We start from the raw sequence: 20815 nt of genomic DNA, 5'->3' as shown, positions 1-20815 counted from the left end.
TCTGAAGAAGGGCCTAGACCTGAAACGTCAGCTTTCCTGCTCCTCTGATGCTGCTTGGCCTGCTGTGTTCATCCAGCTCTATAGCTTGTTATATCAGATTCAAAATAAGTTCCTGTTATCTTCAACTTCCATTCAATTCTATGTTAACAAACAGTTAAAAAGTAAGCACTAATCCTTCATTTGTTGAAAAGCCTTTTAGAGTTAATATTACTCATTGACAGGTTTGGAAGGTGAGAGCTCTCCACAAACTAAGTACTGTCCCTTTGAAAATAACTAACTGTCTTGGTGGTGCAATGGCGTTGATGGCCTATTTGCCTCTTTTGAGAAGACTTTGACATTACAATGACAGCAAATACAAAATGCTATTGGCTTCTTGACCCACCCAGGAGAAAAATATTCATTTTTTTTATTCTGGCTCACTTTTATAGGGAGAAAAATAAACGGATTTGAAGCAAATTAATCAGTGATATCAGGGTATAAGCATTTTAGTGCAATGTATTCTGGTGTAGAGAAACTTCCAATTGATGAATTTATGTTGCCTTCCAGTGTAAATGGTATCAACTTCTAGGATCATGGTGGATAATGAGCATGTTTTCTAAAACCATTCATCCATTGATGTTATCATACAAAACGAGCCTGAACAAATAGTAGATCCAAACCTGTTTAATCCATTGGCACAGTCAACTATTACCACACAATGACTAAATTATCGTTGTGTCCTTAGTGTTGCATTTGGCAAACAAACTGTCTCTAAGTGTTGCCTGACCTGCTACATGGTACCAATATTTTCTGGTTTTGATTCAGATTTTCAATACCTGCAATAGTTTTGTTTTTAGGTTATTACACTAATTTGTGTTATATCCTGGTACGACTGTCGGATAATTTAGGAATAATGTGGTTGACAGAACATCACGAGCCTTGACCCAACAAATCCCACCCCTCTTCCCCCAGTGAAAATAGTCAGTGGGGAGCCCAGTGAATAAAAAACCGGCTGCCCCAAAGCCATGTAACTTGGCCTGAGTCAATTGGCCTGAGTGGGGCTATAGGGGTTGGAGGGGTTGCTGAAGCCAGATAAAGCAGGGTGCCACCTTGCCTATCACCATACCCATCTCCAGCACATGCAAGCAGGTACACACACAGTGCTGAACAAGTTCTACGGTTTTGACTTAGAGACAGTGAAAAAATGCCAATATATTTCCAAGTCAGGATAGTGAGTGGCTCGGAGGGGAACCTGCAGGTGATGGTCTTCCCATGTATCTGCTGCCCTTTCCAGATGGAAGTGGTCGTGGGTTTGGAAGATCTGAGGATCTTTGGCAAATTTCTGCAGTGCATCTTGGAGATAGTAAACACTGCTGCTACTGAGCAATGGCAGTGGAGGAAATAGATGTTTGAGGATGTGGTGCCAATCGAGTGGGTGCTTTGTCCTGGATGGTATCAAGTTTCTTAGTGTTGTTGGATCTGCACCTATTCAGGCAAGTTAGCAGTATTCCATTACACTCCTGATTTGTGCCTTGCAGATGGCAGTCAAGCTCTGGGGAACCAGGAGGTCAGTTACATGCTGCAGTATTCCTAGCACTAACCCGCTCTTGTAGGCACTGTATTTATACAGCTAGTCCAGTTCAGGTTCTGGTCAATGGTAAATCTCAAGATGTTGATAATGGGGGATTCAGTGACAGTAACACCATTGAATGTCAAGGGTCAGTAGTTAGATTGTCTCTTATTGAAGATGGTCATTGCCTGGTATTTGTGTGGTATTAATGTTACTTGCCATCTATAAGTCCAAGCCTGGATCTTGTCCAGGTCTTACTGCATTTGAACTTGGACTGCTTCAGTGTCTGAGGAGTTGCGATTGGTACTTAACGTTGTGCAATCAGCTTTGAACATCCCCATTTCTGACATTATGATGGAGGGAAGGTCATTGATGAAGCAGCCGAAGATGTTTGGGCCTAGGACACTATCCTGAGGAACTCCTGCAGAAATGTCCTGGAGCTAAGATGACTGACCTCCAACAACTACAACCATCTTCCTTTGTGCCCGGCCTGACTCCAACTAGCAGAGAGTTTGCCCCCGATACCCATTGATTCCAGTTCTAGGGTTCCTTGATTCCACACTCTTGTCAACTGTGGCCTTGAGCTATATTGAGATTCTTCCTCTATTTCACTACCCCCATCAACTCACCATGCTTACAACAAATGTCTTGCATCTTTAAATATGTTGTGAATTTCCATTATATTACTAATCTGTTTTCCTAATTAGCCTGTTGATTGTGGAACTGCTTTGAAAATACAAGCTCTACTTCCATTATTAGGAAATGTTTTTGTTGCTGTTTTATTATTCACTGAGCAGAATATGAAAGTTTGCACTGGTACACTCAAGATTCAAGGCATAATCCATCAGGGCCAAATAGCAGGATTGAATGGTGCTTCCGATTTATAACTTTGGAGTGGCATCTTGCTAAACAGCAGGCACTTAAAGGATGGGACGTATGGAAATATTTCTCCAAAATAGGTGACATTTTTGTCTTCTATTCGGTGCAGTAGTTATACAATATTAGAAACAGTCATCGAGAAGTGGCAACAAATATTAATGCAGTGGTAAATAACAACATCAGCATGCAATGGATGTAATAGCGTGCTTGCAGCAACAGTGTAAACAGAAACAAAGCTGTAGGGTGTGTTGCAAACAGAGATTAGTTTTAATGGATTCCCCACGAGCTGTCAAAGTAGAGTCTGAATAAAAGTTTGAAGGTGGCATGTTGCTGCACATCTCGACAAATGAACCAAACTAAAACTGGTTGAATACAGTGGCAGCACGCTCCGACATAACTTCTCAGCTGCACAATGTAAAGTGTTCCTAGTTCCAACCTTTTCTTCTGCCATCTGAATGTTATCACTTAACCTTTACCTTGCTGTAATTTCATCTCTGTGCACAGCAGGAACCTATGCAAGTTTACAGGCACATTTTTGGATATTTACCATTCCTGCAGTCATGACATCTCAGTCACGGAATCTCACCCCCACCCCACCCCCTCCTGTGGTTCTGCCCTTGGGGTAAGAAGGCTGCATTTAACTGTAAAAGAAGTAGGGAGTTGCCACTATGTGGGTGTTGATCTCCTCCAGTTTAAACTAAACAGGCATCAGTTTTTGTCTGTTTGTATGTCTAACAGACAAAAACAACTCTTGAGGAAACAGCTCTTACACTTCTTCAATGACCTACTCAGCAATTTGTTTGTTTCTTAGTAACCAACTAAGTCATGGTGAAAATTAGATATACTACAGCTCAATAATCACTGAAAGCAGAACTGTACCTAGAATCCTCCCCAAAATCAATTATTTATTCCCTTGACTACAAGAACAGCCAGATGTAATCAAGTTGAGCCATACCAAAATCAGATTCATGGCAACTAATTCTGAAAAATCAGAGTGAAGTCGTCTCAAACCCAAAGGCACAAAATAGAAAGAAGGAAAAGACAGTGACAGAGAGGGGAGATTCCCTCGGGTGTGGAGGCAATGGGCCCAGAGACAGGGAGAAAATATCATAAGGTGGTGGTGCGTTGACAGACTGAAACCACTTCCATGGGAGAAAGCCCAAGCCTTTTCTTGCCAATTGAGGCCCTCAAGTGGTCAAATATGGACCATTTTAGTAGATTCTCAGCTCCAGGCAGGACAAGGAGGATCATTCAAGCAGTAGCCAAAGTGGGCAGACTGTCAGTTCATTTCATTATCCTTTCATTTGATGTGAGCATTGTCAGCAATGCCAGCACTTGTTGCTTATCCCTAACTGCACCTTGAACCCAGTTACATGTAGACCAGACCAGGTCAGTTTTGAAAAATCCTCTATTTATAGACATTAGTGAACCACATTTTTTTAAACCAGCAATTAATGATAGCTTTATGATTACTATTACTCAGAATTTGTAACTGAATTTAAATTCCACCAGCTTTTGTAATAGGATCTGAACCCATGTCACCACATCATCAGCTTGGGCTGCTGTTTTACTAGTCCTATGACATTATCACAATGCCACTGTCTTCACCTTTGGGGAGGAGCGAGTCGGTCGATCTGCACCAATCCAATGCAGGCCTCTGAGTACAAAACTCCTCCATTGAAACTTTCAACACCCCTGCCCCCTAAGTTAGTTTCCTTGTTCCCCACCCAAACAACACTTATCCTTCCTGTGGGCAGTTCTGAATCCTGGGAATTCCAGGGGTGGGGTGTACCAGCAGAATCTAAAACATGGGTGACAGCTCCAAGATAAAATAACAGGGAAGAGAAGTGACTTCACTGACATGGTTACACATCTTTAGAACCATCTACCTCAGCTGGTTGTGAGTGCTCCATTGTTGAATACATTGAAGGCTGAGATAGATTTTTGGATTCAAGGTTATAGGAGCAAGTAGGGTTGTCCTGAATAGTAGAACATGTTCAACAGGTCATGTGGCTTGTTGTTACTCCTACTTCTTGTGTTCCTGCGATATTAATAAACGTGCAGTGAAATCACAACTTTCACCACTGAGGAAATTCAAAAGCACTCTGTTGTTCATTAAGAACTTCTGAAATGTAGTCCCTATTCTAATGTTGATAAAACACACACAACAAATTTGAAGACCCACAAAAGAAATGTAAAAAATGTAAGTTTGTTTTGATGATATTGGTTCAGAGGCAAACATTGCCCAGAATATTAGTGAAAACATCACTGTTCTTCTTTGAAATACTGCCATGAAATCGTTTGTTTTCATTTTAGGAAGACGGATGGAACCTCAGTTGAACATATCCTCATCTGACAATACAGCACTCTGGCCTCACTGGACTGCTAGCCTAGATGGTTGTGCTCAATCTTTAGAGCGCAACTTAAAATCACAATCTTCTGTCCCAGACGTTGGAAGTCACTACAGCAGTGAAGTAGCAGAGAAGGATCTCACTGAACAGTCAATTTGACTTCCTTCTCCAACATTGTGCTGCTCTAAGCTGCACCATGGCAGGTTTCTTGTTCAAAGAAAAGCTAGTGCATCCAATATACACCGATTAATTTTATTTTACAATGCTTAATTTGAACCCGAACAACGTTTTCAAAAATGCAAGGATTATAAGTTGGTTGCGCTAAAACAGTCAATTTTCTAAAAAAAATTCATTACTTAGAATCGTCACAATAAAATGTCACCAAGTACAAGTTCAGTTTAAGACAGTGCCACAGAATGCCAATGACTATTAGTACAAAAAAAATCACAATATCTTCCATCGTACTCAGAGACTTTCCAAGAATCCTATGAGTTCAATCAGGAACATAAGAGGCCATTCATTAATTTCAGGCTTGAAGATTTATTAAATTAAACCTTAGCTGGCCAATTAAAAACTAATTTTATTTTTCGCCCCCAGTTTCTTCTGATCAATGAAAACTACTGGGATTATTGTGTATCATATTCTGAAAGCACAATTACAATATTTAAAATTACATAACAACACTTAGAGTGCTGTACATCTGTAATATCTGACATAACCACACTCAATGTAATGTAACTCAATGTGCCCTGAGTAAATTATTACTAACCTCTGGATTTTATTTCATAGGAGATAACTGTTTGCTCTTGAAGGCCAAGGGGTGGAAATAAATCCTCTCCCATGAGAAGTGGTGCAAAATCCTCAGAAGCCACTTACGAGATGCCAACAGATCCTGTGTTGACAGAACAGCAAAATAAAAAGAGGCCAGTTAGAAGCAGCATAGTTATTCTGATGGGTCTTAGATACGGTTTCAGTTCCAGAGTAGGTCAGCGAGACAGAATTTTATCTCCTCTAGCTTATGAAGAGATAGTTGATGGCAAGAAATGCGACAGGAATTAATTAGAAGCCAGATGGATTTCAGTCCTGGCGAGAGCGTGTGGTAAGCTGTTTCTCTGCAATATGGTGCATCTTCCCAGCACAAGCTGCAAAACTCACCAGCAAAATTCTACTCACATAACAGGAGATGGGAGAAGGCAACGAAGAAACACTGACAGGGTATAAAAACAAATAGCCATGAAACTTAATCTTTTCATCCCTTCTTTACTGCTAAGCCAAGAATGATAGACAATGCAAGGGAAGAGCATGCATTTTGAAAGAATGCAAGGATGAATGAGGGGAAGCAGAACTAATGGACAGGCTGGTAAATCTATCTCTCTGAGATAAAGGGATGAGAGTTGACATGGCAGTTATGTTACTAACTGGCTCTGCCAAGCTCCACACAGTACAGAACAAGGCTGCATACATAATGATTTTCTTCATTTGAAAGGCTTTCTAATTAACCATTTCAAGACTTGAGCCTTCTTGCATCTTTTTTGTCTGCCTTCAATGCTCAATATCGCAAAAAACACACTGACCTCAATCAGCCAGATAAATAAAGCTGTTTAATTTCAATGGAAATTGTTCAAGAAAAGGCTTCAATATTCACAATTTTTCTCATAATTTCCAGAGGTTTGTTGATGCTAACAATAACAATGAACCACTAGAAATCCCATTCTTGACAGATAGAAAACTCCAAAAAGAAGCTTCAATTTTTGATTGCTTTTTGGAGGAAATGACCAGGAACAAAAACTCCAACTTGATTGGTATGATATGAAACAAAAATCTGCATGATGAATTATGCCTGCAGTTGTAAAATTTTCACATTTATATCTCTAGATAAGAGGATCTTTCATTAACTTTTTATTAAACAATAAAATTGAATAGCTGCTCGGTAAACACCGCTGAGCATGTACTTAATGCTGTGACATTGCTGAAAATTTCATAGAATCCCTACAGTGTGGAAGTAGGCCATTCACCCCATCGAGTCCACACTGGCCTTCTGAACAGCATCTCACTCAGACCCACCCCACTATCCCCGTAACCCACCTAGCCTGCACATCCCGGGACACTATAGGCAATTTGGCATCGCCAATATACCTAACCTGCACATCTTTGGACTGTGGGAAGAAACCACAGCACACTATGGAAACCCACACAGACAGTCACCCAAGGCTGGAATTGAACCCAGGACCCTGTTGCTGTGAGGCAGCAGTGCTGACCACTGAGGTACCATGCCAAAAACTGTAATGACATTTTATTTTAAATTCTCCCATAGTGCTTATATAATGTTTGAGAGCTTGAGAAACCCAACTGACAATTCCACTACAAAACAACAGCCATATTTCCAAAGATTTGAGCTTGAAAATAATGTGGCTTTAAAAACATATAGTAACCCCCAAATGAGTCTGACCAGCTTGAATGCAGGCCAATTGGATCCAATCTGACTTGGACTGATTCACTTCCAATGGAAAATCTCCTGTTGATGTCTGACTCCCAATAACACTGTCTTGATAAGATAGTAGGAACTGCTGATGTCGGAGAATCTGCGATAACAAGGTGTTATCTACACCTTGTTATCACACCGTCTTGATGAGGTGTTTTTATCATGATTTTATACTTTAGCTGCATGGCAAATGCTCTTGTGTTCAATCCCTCTGAGCTGCTCAATTGGCTGTCTCCCATTGGCTCTGGGATGTGTGGTAACATGTTTCAAGAACTGTCAACTTACTTCCTCAGAAACTTTATAGAAAATGTAAAAAAAAACCTCATAACAAATTCTTATGCCTCAGCCACTCACTGTTCAGCCTGTTGTAGTATTGCTCAGTTATGGATGGCCTGTTTGTGATGGAAAATGACACCAAAAGCTTGGATTCAATTCCCACACTGGCCACCACCATCTTGCCCTCACCCTTCACCTGAGGATACTTTCTAGAGGATAAAACCCTTTCTAGAGGAGTTCAGGTGCATAGATCTTTAAAATGTCTCAAACAGGTGCAGAAAATCATCAAGAAGGCTATTGGAATGCTGGCCTTTATATCTAGAGGGCTGCAATGTAAGGACACAGAAGCAATGGTGCAGCTATGCGGAAGCCTGCGTGGATGCCACTTGGAGTACAGTGAGCAGATCTGGGCACTACATTTTAAGAATATATTGGCCTTGTAGGTCTACAAGAACGATTCCTGGACTTCAGAGTTTAGGTTATGAGGAGAGATTATACAAATTAGGCTTGTTTTCTTTTGAATTTAGAAGGTTAAGGGGTGATCTGATATTAACAAGGAAAGACAGGTAAATAAGGATAAGCTATTTCCACTGATTGGGGAGTCTAGAACTAAGGGGCAAAGTCTGAGGCCATACCATTCAGGAGAGATGTTAAGAAGCACTTCAGCACATTCTGTTCTGAATGATTGGTGGATACTACAACTGGCACGCATTTGTGGGTGCGTGGGGTTGGGGGGTTGCAGTGATGCTGCAGGGTGGAAAGAAGGATCATACTCTGAGTCACTCTCCCATTTTATAACCATTGGCACTGCTGGAAGCGATAAGAGAAGGTAAGGTGGTCCAGGATATAATTAGCCTCCACACACTCTAGCCCTCTTGCACATTGTTTGAACTGTACGATCCCAGCTGATGGGTACTACTGGACAAGTCAGATCTCATAATGACACCTGGTTTGAGAGATTTCTTTCACTTTCATTAGTTAATGTGGTGGCTAGTCACTGAAATGTATTCACACAAGGCTACAGATTTTCTTTAACAACAGTTTGTCATTCAAGAAATGAAAAAAAAAGCAAGCTGTCTTCAGATGACAGTTAGTGAGATCAATACGCACAACAAAACAAAGTTTTACCTCATGCCCTGACATTATCCATTACTGAGACTCAAGTACAGAGAAATAATGCCCTTATCTCAAATCTCTAGGGTTTGACTTGACTGATTCCTGACAGTTTCTTTGATGTGGACTAGAGACAAGACAACTTAATAATCTGGGAGCTTAAATTTTCTCAGTTCCTATAACCTACAGGTTTCTAACCAAATTTTCCTGGTATGGAGGTTCCACAAACTAAAACTATTGGAATAGATGTGACAGAGATGGAGAAACTAAGAGAATGGATTAGAGAGCTTACAGGAAGCAGGGTGTAAGGATATATGGTCAAGGTAACTGTGGGAGTCGGTAGGTTTGTAGTGGTTATTCATGGTCAGCCTATCCCAGAAATGGAAACAGAGATGTCGAGGTTGGCAAGGGAGGAGTCAGAGATGCACCAGATGAAGGAGAGAGCAGGGTAGAAATTGAAAGTGAAATTGGTACATTTTTTCAATTCCAGCTGAGAGAGGGAAGCAGCACCAATGATGTCGTCGATGTATCAGGGAAAGAGTTACGGGTGGGAGCCAGAGTAGGACAGGAACAAGGAAATCGACTCGACTTTTTTTTCCCCCTTGTCCAGCCCTTTTCCACTTACATCCACGATTCTTCTGATGCTTTATGTCAGTTTCAGAGTTTCCAGTTCACGTTCTCCTGCTACTCATTGCCTTAATAAATGATTCCTGTTTCTTTTTTGGCTTTACTGAATCAATTCCACTGCCTGCAGCTTTAATAAGCAATGCACACTTTAAATTGCTCATTAACTAAATGACTCTTATTCACTTTAAGAGATTAATTCGAATTCTTTAAATTTTTCCCTTGATGTTACCTGCTCCCTGTGGCTTAAATAATGTGGTTTGAATGAAGGATTTCCCAACACTTTTTCAGCCTTGCAAAACTCTCCTAAATTTCTTCTTCCTCAAAACTTAGATTTCTAATCTAACCTTTTATTGCTTTACTTCTGGCCTTGTGATGTCCCTAGGTCTGAAACCTCAGTTGAAACTGATTTATATGGCCCTTGATTTCCTTGTGGCTGCCCACTGAACTGGAAGTACTTTTCTTACTTCTCGCTTTCCCAATTTGCACGATTTTTAAAAAAGGTTTCTCCTTGCCCGCGAGCTGCTTTAACTTTACTCATGGGACCTCTGATGTCTGATCACTCTCCAGCTGAACTCTGAGTCAGGACCCATTCCCACAGGCCACAGCCACATGATGTAGACCGTATCTGCTTTGAAATAACTAATTCTCCTTCTCCAGGAATTCCCTAACTCTTTTGCTGCAGGGTCTCTCTCTTATCAGGTCAGAAATGCTTTAAGGAGAATTTCAGATGTGGCGCAAGGGTTTCCTCTGTACGGCTTCTAAATGTTCAGCTCTTCCCTGCTGCTGACAGTCTCCTGAGCAGGTGGCTTAAAGTGGAGTCTTAAAATGCTGAAAAACCTTCAGCTGACCTCCACCTTTCGTCACATTGTATGAATCAGTAGGGTGGAATCTGCACCACTGCTCACCATGTTGTTAAATCGAGTAGTTTTGCTGCTACCATCCTCAGTAATTGTCGGGAACCACAGGGAATGCTTGGTCTGATGTGGTAGGAGAAAAACACTTACACATTTAATTAGACGAGGCTCTTGTACTGAACAAGAAGCAGTTTATCACCCGTTAGCAACTGGTTATAGGTTACCTTGATATGATAGGACATTGTTGTTACAGACCCCATAAACTGTTCTACTCACAAGTATACATGCTACCATCACAGTGGGTGGTGACACTATCATCCAAGCATTTCCCACCCCATTGAAAGTGACATGTAAGATACTCGTACGTGAAGTATAAATGTGAAAGAAAACAAAAAAACGCACTACAAGACAGAGAGTTGACGTTTCCCCAGGAAACATTACAAATTGTTCACATAGAATATTGTGCAGTTAATGCAGGCCTGGTAGATGAAGATGTACGTTCAGAGTTGATTTACAAAACAAAGTAGCTACAGCATTTGCAGCCGTACAACTTTGCTTCGCAAGCAATAGCTGCAATTTTTGACCAGCACAATCAGAGCAAACTGTTCCCAAAATTCTGCCCAGCAACTCAGGACAAATTCTCAAGACACAACAGTAACCCTTTAATATTCACAGTGGTAGACATGCCATAAATTGGTTTGCAAAATTCAGAAAACAGCTTTGCCAGTACAGAGCTTAACTGAGGTGAATTTTGGTTATTGGCAAAGGATAAATGCCATTTTATAATTTAAGAACAATGAGTGGAAGCCAAACATACAGGTACAGCACTATTTAATCTGACTAATTCTGCAACCAGTTTTTGCTGAAATGCATAATTTCACAAGAAGATGCAACTTCTGTCTGATGTCTCCTTGCAACTGCTGGCTGAGGAATTAAGCTAATTTGCCAATGATAAGTCTGATTATTCTGTTTCAGCTGCTTTAATTAAGTAGAAAACCACAAGCCTGACAAGCCACATAAAACAGATCTCAGTCATTTATCTGCGTGGGTTTCCTCCGGGTACTCCGGTTCCTCCCACAGTCCAAGATGTGCAGGCTATGTGGATTGACCATGCAAAATTGCCTGTAGTGTTCAGGAATGTGTAGATTAGGTGGGTTATAGGGGGATGGGCCTGGGTGGGATGCTCTGAGGGTCGGTGTGGATTTGTTGGGCCGAAAGGCCTGTTTCCACAATATAGGGATTCTATGAAATCTGCACTATGAAACATAATGAGCATTCGATGCTACCAAACTTGGTTTACTTTTCATGTAACTGTTGCACACCATGTAAACCACTATTACTAAACATAAATGTCATTTCATAAAAACAAAAATTGAATCATTTTAGGAAAATACTCAAGATTCTACAACCAACAAGTTCCTTCACACAACAAGCTAAGGCCTATGAACGATCAATTCTCACATGCCAACTGTGATAATGCTATGGCTTTAAGAGGTGTATTTGGTCTTTTCTTTTGTGAAGAAAGGTTGAGACAAAGACACCAAGCAGTCTGCTTCAAAGCCCATAATGTAAGCAGCTTATGAGGCCTTGTTTTAATTTTATTAATTTGAAACAATAGAAGCAGCCTGAATGGGTGGGGTCAAACTCCCACAGAACCAGGATTTTTAGTTTTAGTTTTTCAGTAGCAGTTGTTGCTGAGATCTTGAAGCTGAGTTTGGAAGGGGCAGTACATCTGTCCCTGGTATTGTCTCTTTCAGAGATTTATCTTGATGATTTTTCCTCCTGGACTAGAGAATTACATGTGAGACAATGTATTTTACTGAATTTGTCTTTATCAATGGTGTGTTTATGGGATGTCACTATATTGGAACAGTTACTGTTCAGTAGTTAAATAATCTATTATTCTGTTAAGTTTTCTAATAGAATTAAGTTATTCTAATTTCTTCTTCATTTTGTTGTATTTTAACTATGCTGTATGAATAAAGTGTGTTTTGCTTCAAATCTGATAGTTTGGCCAATCCAAAACACAACGTCTAGCACTTGCCTTTAAAATAAGGAAAAGTTAGGGTCTAAGCTATCTTCTTAATATATTTTGAGGGATTTTGTTCTGATCCATAACACAATTTAGAAAATAGTAACTAGTGAATCACCAATTGTACGAAGTTATCAAAGCATCTCTTGACAAGGATCCTTACTCACTTTTTCTCACCAACCAATAAAGCTTCTGTTTTCTTTATTTTCAACATTCCTTTGTTCTTTATACATATGTAATATGATCATCTGGTGTTGAGTGCACTTACTAGATCTGTTCATGTGCTGATCATTTACTGACAATTCGATGCCCAGGTCTTCCAGTTAGCAGTATTGTCATATCAGTCACCACTGGCTGAGATTAAAGTACAGTCTTGCCTTTTTCTGCTATTGTAGCCAAGGCTTACCATTTGAAAGCGGGGAATGAGGCATTGTTAAAGTAACCAATGAACAGGATTGTTGAGGAGGAATGGAAAAGCCCTAAACCCTTCCAAGGTTACCCTTTCAATCAGGTCACTGTGTTTGTCATGAGGAAGGAGGCAGGGCAGGGATGATGAACATCAGAGAGGGCTAGTACTGAGGCAGGGTGCTTGGACAGCCCATTCCGATGTCCTGAATATAAGTTGTCTTAGAAGATTTCAGGCCCTCATCTGTCATATTGCCCTTAACCTCATACCCTCTATGCCAACTTATGGTCCAATTTACCTCTAGCCTCTAACATATTCCATGCAAACTCATGCCCTCCACACATCCTCAATGGCTTCTCTTATCCCTATATCAACTCAATGCCAACTCAAGCATCCTGATAGCACTTATACCATTGTGTCATCTCAATAGCCATGAATCTAGTATACACCTTGGCCAGACCTCAGCAGCCACTTGGAGATGAATCAAATACACTTCTCAACATATTGAATTGCTCCTACTATGCAGACTTAACAACAACATTCCCTCTGAGCTACACAACCACTCAGAAATTCATCGTACGCCGACCGACATGTCAATGCATTGGCCTGCACTCAACCAAAAAAAAAATTAGAGGGAACATTGATTAATTGCGAAACAGTACATTTGTGAAAGCTTCCAAGCTTTTAAATCTCCCGATCTGGTTAATCTCAAACAAAACTTTCTATTCATACCCACAATTCTTTAACAGATTATTTAAGCTATTAAGCAACGGAGAACTCGTAACATTATCCTGCGATAATTATAGCTTTAAAAACTCAGCAAAGCATTAATAATAAATATCTCTTTGGGAAACGTCCAGCAGAGGGTTGTTTCTAATCATCACGGATAGGTGTAGCAAGTTTGTTTCAAACAAAGTAAAAAGTTTGGGCAAGGTAATTTCAAAAATGTTTTTTAGAATCCCTTTAGTGTGGAAACAGGCCAATCAGTCCAACAAGTCCACACCAACCCTCTGAAGAGCATCCCACCCAGACCCATTCCCCTACTCTATCCCTGTGGCCCTACATTTCCCATGGCTAACCCACCTAACCCACGCATCCCAGAACACGATGGACTATTTAGCATGGCCAATCCACCTAACTTTCATATCTTTGGACTGTGGGAGGAAACCAGAGCACCCAGAGGAAACCCACACAGACGTGGGGAGAACATGCAAACTCCACACAGACAGTCACCCGAGGGTGGAATTGAACCCAGGTCCCTGGCACTGTGAGGCAGCAGTGCTAACCACTGAGCCACTGTGCCACCCACATAGACCTTAAATGCCCTTCAAGAGCGCTTCTGTCTAATCCAGAAATTTGTGACTTCGACACTGCCAGTTAAGGCCCATGCAACAACAAAAATTGGGTTTGTTTAAATCAGCACCAAGTTCAAATGTGCTGCTGAGTTTGAGTATGTGAACCATGTCTGCAACGTTTAGGTCCAAAGACTCTTCCCACCTCCATGGACATTTGGTCCCGAGGCTCATTTCTCAACTGCAAACGTGATGTAATGAGTTCAGTCTGACCAATCTAATAAATCCAATTTTTCCTAGTCTTGGATCCCTAACTTAAAGCTGACTACAATTCAATGTTATCAAATGCAGATGTTGACTTTGTCCCCTAGAAATTAAAAGCACATTACTACAGGTTTGCAATCCATTGGAGAAGAAAAGATATCATGACCAGACAAGAAGATATCAAAACTGGTACCTGAACATCAATTAATGTCAAAAGCATTCATTTATTGTAAAGAGAAAAGGAGTGGTAAATGAAAGATTAAATGATTAACACGGAATAGATTGAAAGGACAATAGGAAAATGGCCGAATTATTAAATGGATAATTTGTAACTCTTTTCACAGCAGAGGAATAAGAAGGTGACAAAGCATGAGAGTAGGAGGGAACCGAAAAATAGGTCTAGGGGAGGGATTTGGTGGATTTAAAACATGTTTTTCAAAAAAATGGTTTTGGAGAAAACAATAAGACTTAAGATAACTAAATCTTCACTCCAGACTATTAAAAGTAATAAATGAAGAAAATGCAAAAAGTGCTATTTATAATATGTATTTAGATTTAAATAATTTGTCTGTTGATTATCTTGTATTTTTGGTAGTGTTTGCACATCGAAATGGGATTTACCTTTTTTTTCCATAGTTTTGAGCAGAGGAGATGGGAGAAGATGAGGAAACAGCTAATGCAGATCAAGGAAACGTTAGAATGGATAAACTTAGAGATACAGGATAATAAAGCATCAAGTAAGGCACAGAAAGAGAGAGAGAGAGAGGGGTGGGGGCAGGGGTGACGACAGAGATAAAAGAAAGATGAATAATGATAAATTGCCAGAAGACAATATGAGAGAAATTCTCCTTCTCCAGCCGCACTAAAGTATTGAATGTACCTAATTTAATAAGTTAGAAAATCTGTGACTGTCGGTTATATTTTATTACTGATGTAAAACAAATCATCAGAAGAAAGTTGGGTATTTCATCCTGGATTGTGATATGGTGCTAAATTTGATGAGCAAATTACTAATCTCTTATAATAACTTGTAAATATGCTGATACACCTGAGCAATGGTCTTAAATCAGCAGTTAAGTTTGCAGCTAAGGTCCAGATTCCATACTACAGAAATAACTCCATACAGGCCGGTATTCTGTCACCAACTCATCCTTTATTTACACGTGCATAGTACCAGACAATGGTCCGACTTCCTCAGAGCCAGTTCTCTGAGTGAACAGGATGCCTGACACTCATGTTTATATTTATCAGTCTGGGCTCCCTGATTGGACCAGGTTAACAGTTCCAATCAGGGAACTCATATTCTATGAGGTCCACATGGCTGATCTCATTACAATCACTACAACTACTTTTGACCAATTCATAGCAAGTCCATAAAGTTTATTTAAAAGGTTTACCCTTTCTCTGGATTTTAAACTCCTAAACTGTTCCTATAACTGTGCTGAAATCATGTTATAGCTGGAGTAAGAGAAGCACAAAAGTGACTCGGAGTGACATACTCTATATTTTCTCCCTTTTTTATTTCCTGAAGAAATTCCCAATCATTTTCTTCATACCTTTAAGTGAACTGTGCAGCCATAGCAGAATTAGTGACTGCAAGGTCTCAGTCTAAAACTGCTCCTTCACATTTCAGATGCCCTGCGGTTTATGGCCAATATCTCTGTGCTCCTTTCCAAGTTTGCCTCTTCACCCAGCACCCCTTCCCAACCCCCACCCCAACCTTTGTCAATAATTGGTGAGCAGCCTTCCAATGCTCTTTGAATGCTGGAAGGCAGTTCAGCCATTGGACTGATTTGAGCCTGACTGTGTTAATGATTTGGGTATCTCTCTAGACCTTTCAAGTGGACATTCTTCGTTCAAAATTGATCTCCATCGTTTCTACATGAAAGGCGCTATGTGCAAAATGGATAATAGAACATGGTTCATCTCGTAAAGGGCAATATAGTTCTGTTTCACTGGCAAGAAGACATCTTAGCTGTAACTTTAATTGAATTGCTGTGCTAATCCCATTAAACATGCACAGCAAAAATTGTGAGATCTTCACATTGAAGCTTCAAAATGAGAACTCACTGGTTAATGTTTCAAAGTAACGCTCTTGAAAAGACAGCGAGGTCTTTGCACAGCAGTCCTGCTGGATAGGTTCTGTCAATCCTTCAAGCTCCTCCTCATAAACCTCAAACTTACAGACCAGAATTTCAAAATGACAATGATCCTATAAGTAATATGGCTCAGCCAAAGAAGGCACCGCCTATCCACAAAGGCCTGGCTACTCTAGTCTTTAAGGCAAATGGATGTTTCAGCGATTCTTGAACAAGTTTACATGTTTTCATCCTAATCAATTTGGTCTCCTGGGAAAATTCCCACCAGAATTCAATTTATATGGTGCCACCATTTGAGGATAGCCAAGCAACCTTTTAACTGGATACCATATAAGACAATGAGCATACCTCAGTATATGACACGTCAAATGACTGAGTTTTTTGACATCCAGGTCACAACCTTTGTTCATAAATCATTGTTACTATTAAAGTTAATGCAAGATTATTGGAAATCACAAAAACTATTGGAAAATCTTATAGTCGGATAAAAATAGGTGACATATTTTGACCGTACTTTTTTTTCCATTCTTATCTAATTACATTGCAATTCTTTCATAAATAGCAGTAAGTTTACATTTAAAGAAAGAAAGTAAATGGATTTGCTTTGCTCCATTGTGGATGCTGCTTTTATTTTTCAAATGTAATGCATTTTACTTTTTAATATGGCCACTGACGCAAATGCATATAACACGAGCTAGTACGACCACCTTAAATAAAGCCACACACAAAACAAAATATATTCAAAACAGTAAATGCATTCATTTAAGAGGGCACAGTGTTAGCACTAAATGAACATGCAGCTACTGGAAATTACAATGAGAAGAGAATCAGTTTGATAATGTGGGGTATTATAAATTTCATAAACAAATCAGGGATTTATGCAAAGTGATATTTTTCATGAAGGGTATTGGTTACACAAGACACACAAGAATCCATAGTACCTTTCATAGAGACAAGGTAGCCCCAAGGTGCTTTAGAAGCAAGGGGTTGCAAAATTCAGTTTGGTTGCAGAGACTAAAGAGCCTTATGACACTCTTGACACAAGTAATTTATTATAAATAAATCAGTGCATTCATAAAACTTTTAATTTATTAATATTTTTATTTACAACTTTCAACAATGTCCATTACAACAGAGGCTATACTTCAAAAGATCCTTAATCGACTGCAAAATGCTTTGGGAAGTTGTAAAAGGCCAGATTCCTTCTTTCTTGACAGAAAACACTTTCTTAAAATTATTTTACATTCTAAAAGGGCAGCCTTGATTTTAGCTCAACTCTGCTAAAAGGAATGGACTGCTTTCAGGCTGAACACCAATATTGGCTGACTTTAAACTCTACTGACTGAAGTGGAGAGTAAAAGAATGATTCAACAAACACACACCTCAAACCAGGTGGTTTAGGTAAGAATCAAGGTGATATATCTTTAAAAATAAAACAGATTACAAGTGCATTAAAACTATATCTGGCCATTGGATTATGAGCATCTCATAATGGGATGATAGGTTGGAAGGATGATAAAGTTACTCTGATAACATAATAGTTCATGGACTATAATTCAAATGCATTGTCTTTATTCTGCAGTCTAGTTGGTGTGGAACAAAGTATCTTAACTATTAAGTGCAATGCAAGTGATTTAGAATAGGGAACAGGCTAAGCGTATGCAAAAGAAAATGCAGACGTTCATGAATACCAGAGGTTACAGTCATTAATGCAGAATCTATGGGTTAGATTTTTGGACAGTCAGGACAATTCCTGGGATTTTTAAAAATGCATGCTAGAGCTACCCCAATTACAGCTGATAAAACTTTTGACAGTGGGAAAGAAAAGGGATGAAAAGTGAACCACATAAGTTTGCAACATAATTTGCTGGGCAACTTGACATTAGTGTTAAGTTTAAACAGATCAAATTTCCATTTCCAAGAGAACCCATACAGTGGGATTCACAAAGTTATGGAGGACACAAAGCTATTTAAGTGTAATAAGCTGAAGTTATTTAAATCCCCAGCAATTTAAATTTTTTTTAAAAAAGTTAGGTTGCAGCTGTCAATTAGGGTAAAAAAAAATCAGTTCAAGTCCATTCATTGACAGGTCATTAGGTATAGCTTTGGAAAAACCATAAGTATCGGGCCCTATAGTTTCAACAGACTTCACTGTCAACAATTCCCAGAGGCTGTTATTACAGCTGGCCATTACAAATGATTAGCTGAGTTTCAAATTATCTGAAACCACGTATTGTAGGAGGGGACGCGAGCTCACATTTTAACTTTAAGAGGCTATTCAAGGCTGTGCTTACTGAATAGAAACTTCCTTATTTTCCAAATAGATTGACCACTTTAAGGCATTTAAAATCTTCAAACAGATTTCTGTATCACCTTTTGAGCAAAAGCTCTACTTATTAGTAGTTAAACGTGAATTTTCTTTCATTTCCATGTGACTGCTAATGTCTGCCCATGGTGATGGTGCATTGCAGAAATCACCTGCCATTGCATCTGCCTTCATAGTGTCACCAGATGTGGCAGGGGCAACTTGATCACATGCCTGCCTTCCCAAAGGGAACATTGAAAGTGACAGCATCCTTTATACTGAGGCAGGTCTGTAGAGTTGCAATCTGCCTACCACGGTTGTGAGAATCCAGATCAGCATAAACAGGTGAAGGTAAGGGGGAATAAAGGAAAATGAAAAGAAAATGGGCACATGGGATTAGGATCACTGCTCATGCGGAGAATACACACTGATACTGACTGGTTATGCCAAACAGACAGTATCATTGTTGTAATTTTTTGACTGTAGTCCACAGACTGTGTGGAGGGGTTTCTATATGCGGAGAGTTTCAGTAGATTAGACTTGTACTTGTTGGAATTTAGAAGAATGAAAACCTTATTGAAATATATAAAGGTTCTTAGGGCACATGAAAGAGTAAAATGTAGAAAAGTTGCCTCCCCTTGTGGGAGATCTAGGACCTGAGGCAGAATCTCAAGGTAAGGGGTTACCTATTTAAAACAGATAAAGAGGAGTTTATTCTGAGGGTAGTGAATCTGTTGAGTTCTTTACCACAAAGGAAGTTGAGACTAGGATATTAAGTGTATTCAAGGCTGAGATAAACAGATTTTGGCAGATTGGTACAATCATGGCGGATCTGTACAAAAACTAAAATCACATGGGACTTGGGGTGGGCTGGCTAGATGGATACAAAACTGGCTTGATCATAGAAAACAGAGGGCAGCGGTGGAAGGGTGTTTTTCAGAATGGAGGCCGGTAACTAGTGATGTTCCACAGGGATCAGTCTTATGTCCTCTGTTGTTTGTAGTATATATAAATGATCTGGAAGAAAATGTGGGTGATCTGATTAGTATGTTTGCAGATGACACGAAGATTGGTGGAGTTGCTGATAATGCCAACGATTGTGAAAGGATATAACAGGATATAGACAGATTGGGGACTTGGGCACAGAAATGGCAGATGGAATTTAATCCAGACAAATGCAAGGTGATGCATTTTGGAGGATCAAATTTAGGTGTGAATTATACTGTAAATGGCAGAACCCTTAGGAACATTAGCATACAGATGGATCTGGACGTGCAGGTCCATGGTTCCCTAAAACTGGCAACACAGGTAACGAAGGTGATTAAGAAGGAATAAGGCATGCTTGCCTTTATCAGCGAGGGCATGGAGTACAAGAGTTGGCAAACCAGTTGCAGCTATACAAAACCCTTGTTAGGCTGTATTTGGAGTATTGTGTGCAGATTTGGTCACCACTCTACCAGAAGGATGTGGAAGCTTTGGAGAGAGTACACAGAAGGTTCACCAGGATGTTGCCTGGTCTAGAGGGCATTGACTATGAGGAAAGGTTAAAAAGACTCGGATTGTTTTCACTAGAAAGATGACGGCTGAGAGGAGACCTGATAGAGGTCTACAAAATTATGAGAGGCATAGATAAGGTTGATAGTCAGAGGCTTTTTCCCAGGGTTGAAGTTTCAATTACAAGAGGGCGCAGGTTGAAGGTCAGAGGGGGAAAGTTTAAAGGAGGTGTGTGAGGCAAGTTTTTCACGCAGAGAGTGGTGGCAGCCTGGAATGCACTGCCAGAAGAGGTGGTGGAAGCAGGCACATTGATGACATTTAAGAGGCACCTAGATGGGTACATGAATAGGGAGGGAATAGAGGGATACGGACCGAATAAGGGCAGAAGGTTTTTTTTAAGTTTAGTTAGGGCACAATGATCGGCACAGACCTGGATGGCCAAAAGGCCTGTTCCTGTGCTGTACTTCTCTTTTGTTCTTTAAAAGTAAGTGAATCAAGGATTATTGGGAAAAGGCAGGAAAGTTCTGTTGAAGACTAACAGATCAACCATGAACTCACTGAATGGAGGAGAGACAATAGGCTGACTGACCTACTTCTGCTCCTGTCTCTTATGGTCTTATAGACTGCAATCCACTACTACGAACTATAAGCACACTGACAGAACATTTAATAAAAATTGCTCAAAATACACCTGTGTTGCTACACTTCTACACAAACACTATCTTGCTTCGAGTAATTGACAACATGCACAGATAAGTCCTCAGAATGGCTTCCTGTTTAAATGCCATGCTA

At 40.0% G+C, this 20815-nt stretch overlaps 1 protein-coding gene across 4 annotated transcripts in view; it reads right to left on the bottom strand.

Annotated features, from left to right (window-relative positions):
* LOC109913150 (ly6/PLAUR domain-containing protein 6) overlaps nucleotides 1–20815 on the bottom strand; it is a 311436-nt gene that overhangs the window by 174104 nt on the left and 116517 nt on the right. For all 4 annotated transcript variants that reach the window (XM_048599482.1, XM_048599484.1, XM_020512627.2 and 1 more), the window contains one exon: nucleotides 5549–5671. In XM_048599482.1, the coding sequence (XP_048455439.1) occupies nucleotides 5549–5621 (73 nt within the window). In that variant the 5' untranslated portion in view covers nucleotides 5622–5671. The remainder of the gene's footprint in view (nucleotides 1–5548; nucleotides 5672–20815) is intronic.

Source organism: Rhincodon typus, chromosome 7 (genome assembly GCF_021869965.1).
Source record: "Rhincodon typus isolate 14 chromosome 7, sRhiTyp1.1, whole genome shotgun sequence".
NCBI classification, from domain to species: domain Eukaryota; kingdom Metazoa; phylum Chordata; class Chondrichthyes; order Orectolobiformes; family Rhincodontidae; genus Rhincodon; species Rhincodon typus.
The sequence above is the reverse complement of the archived record's forward strand: the minus strand, read 5'-3'. Positions and strand labels throughout refer to the sequence as shown.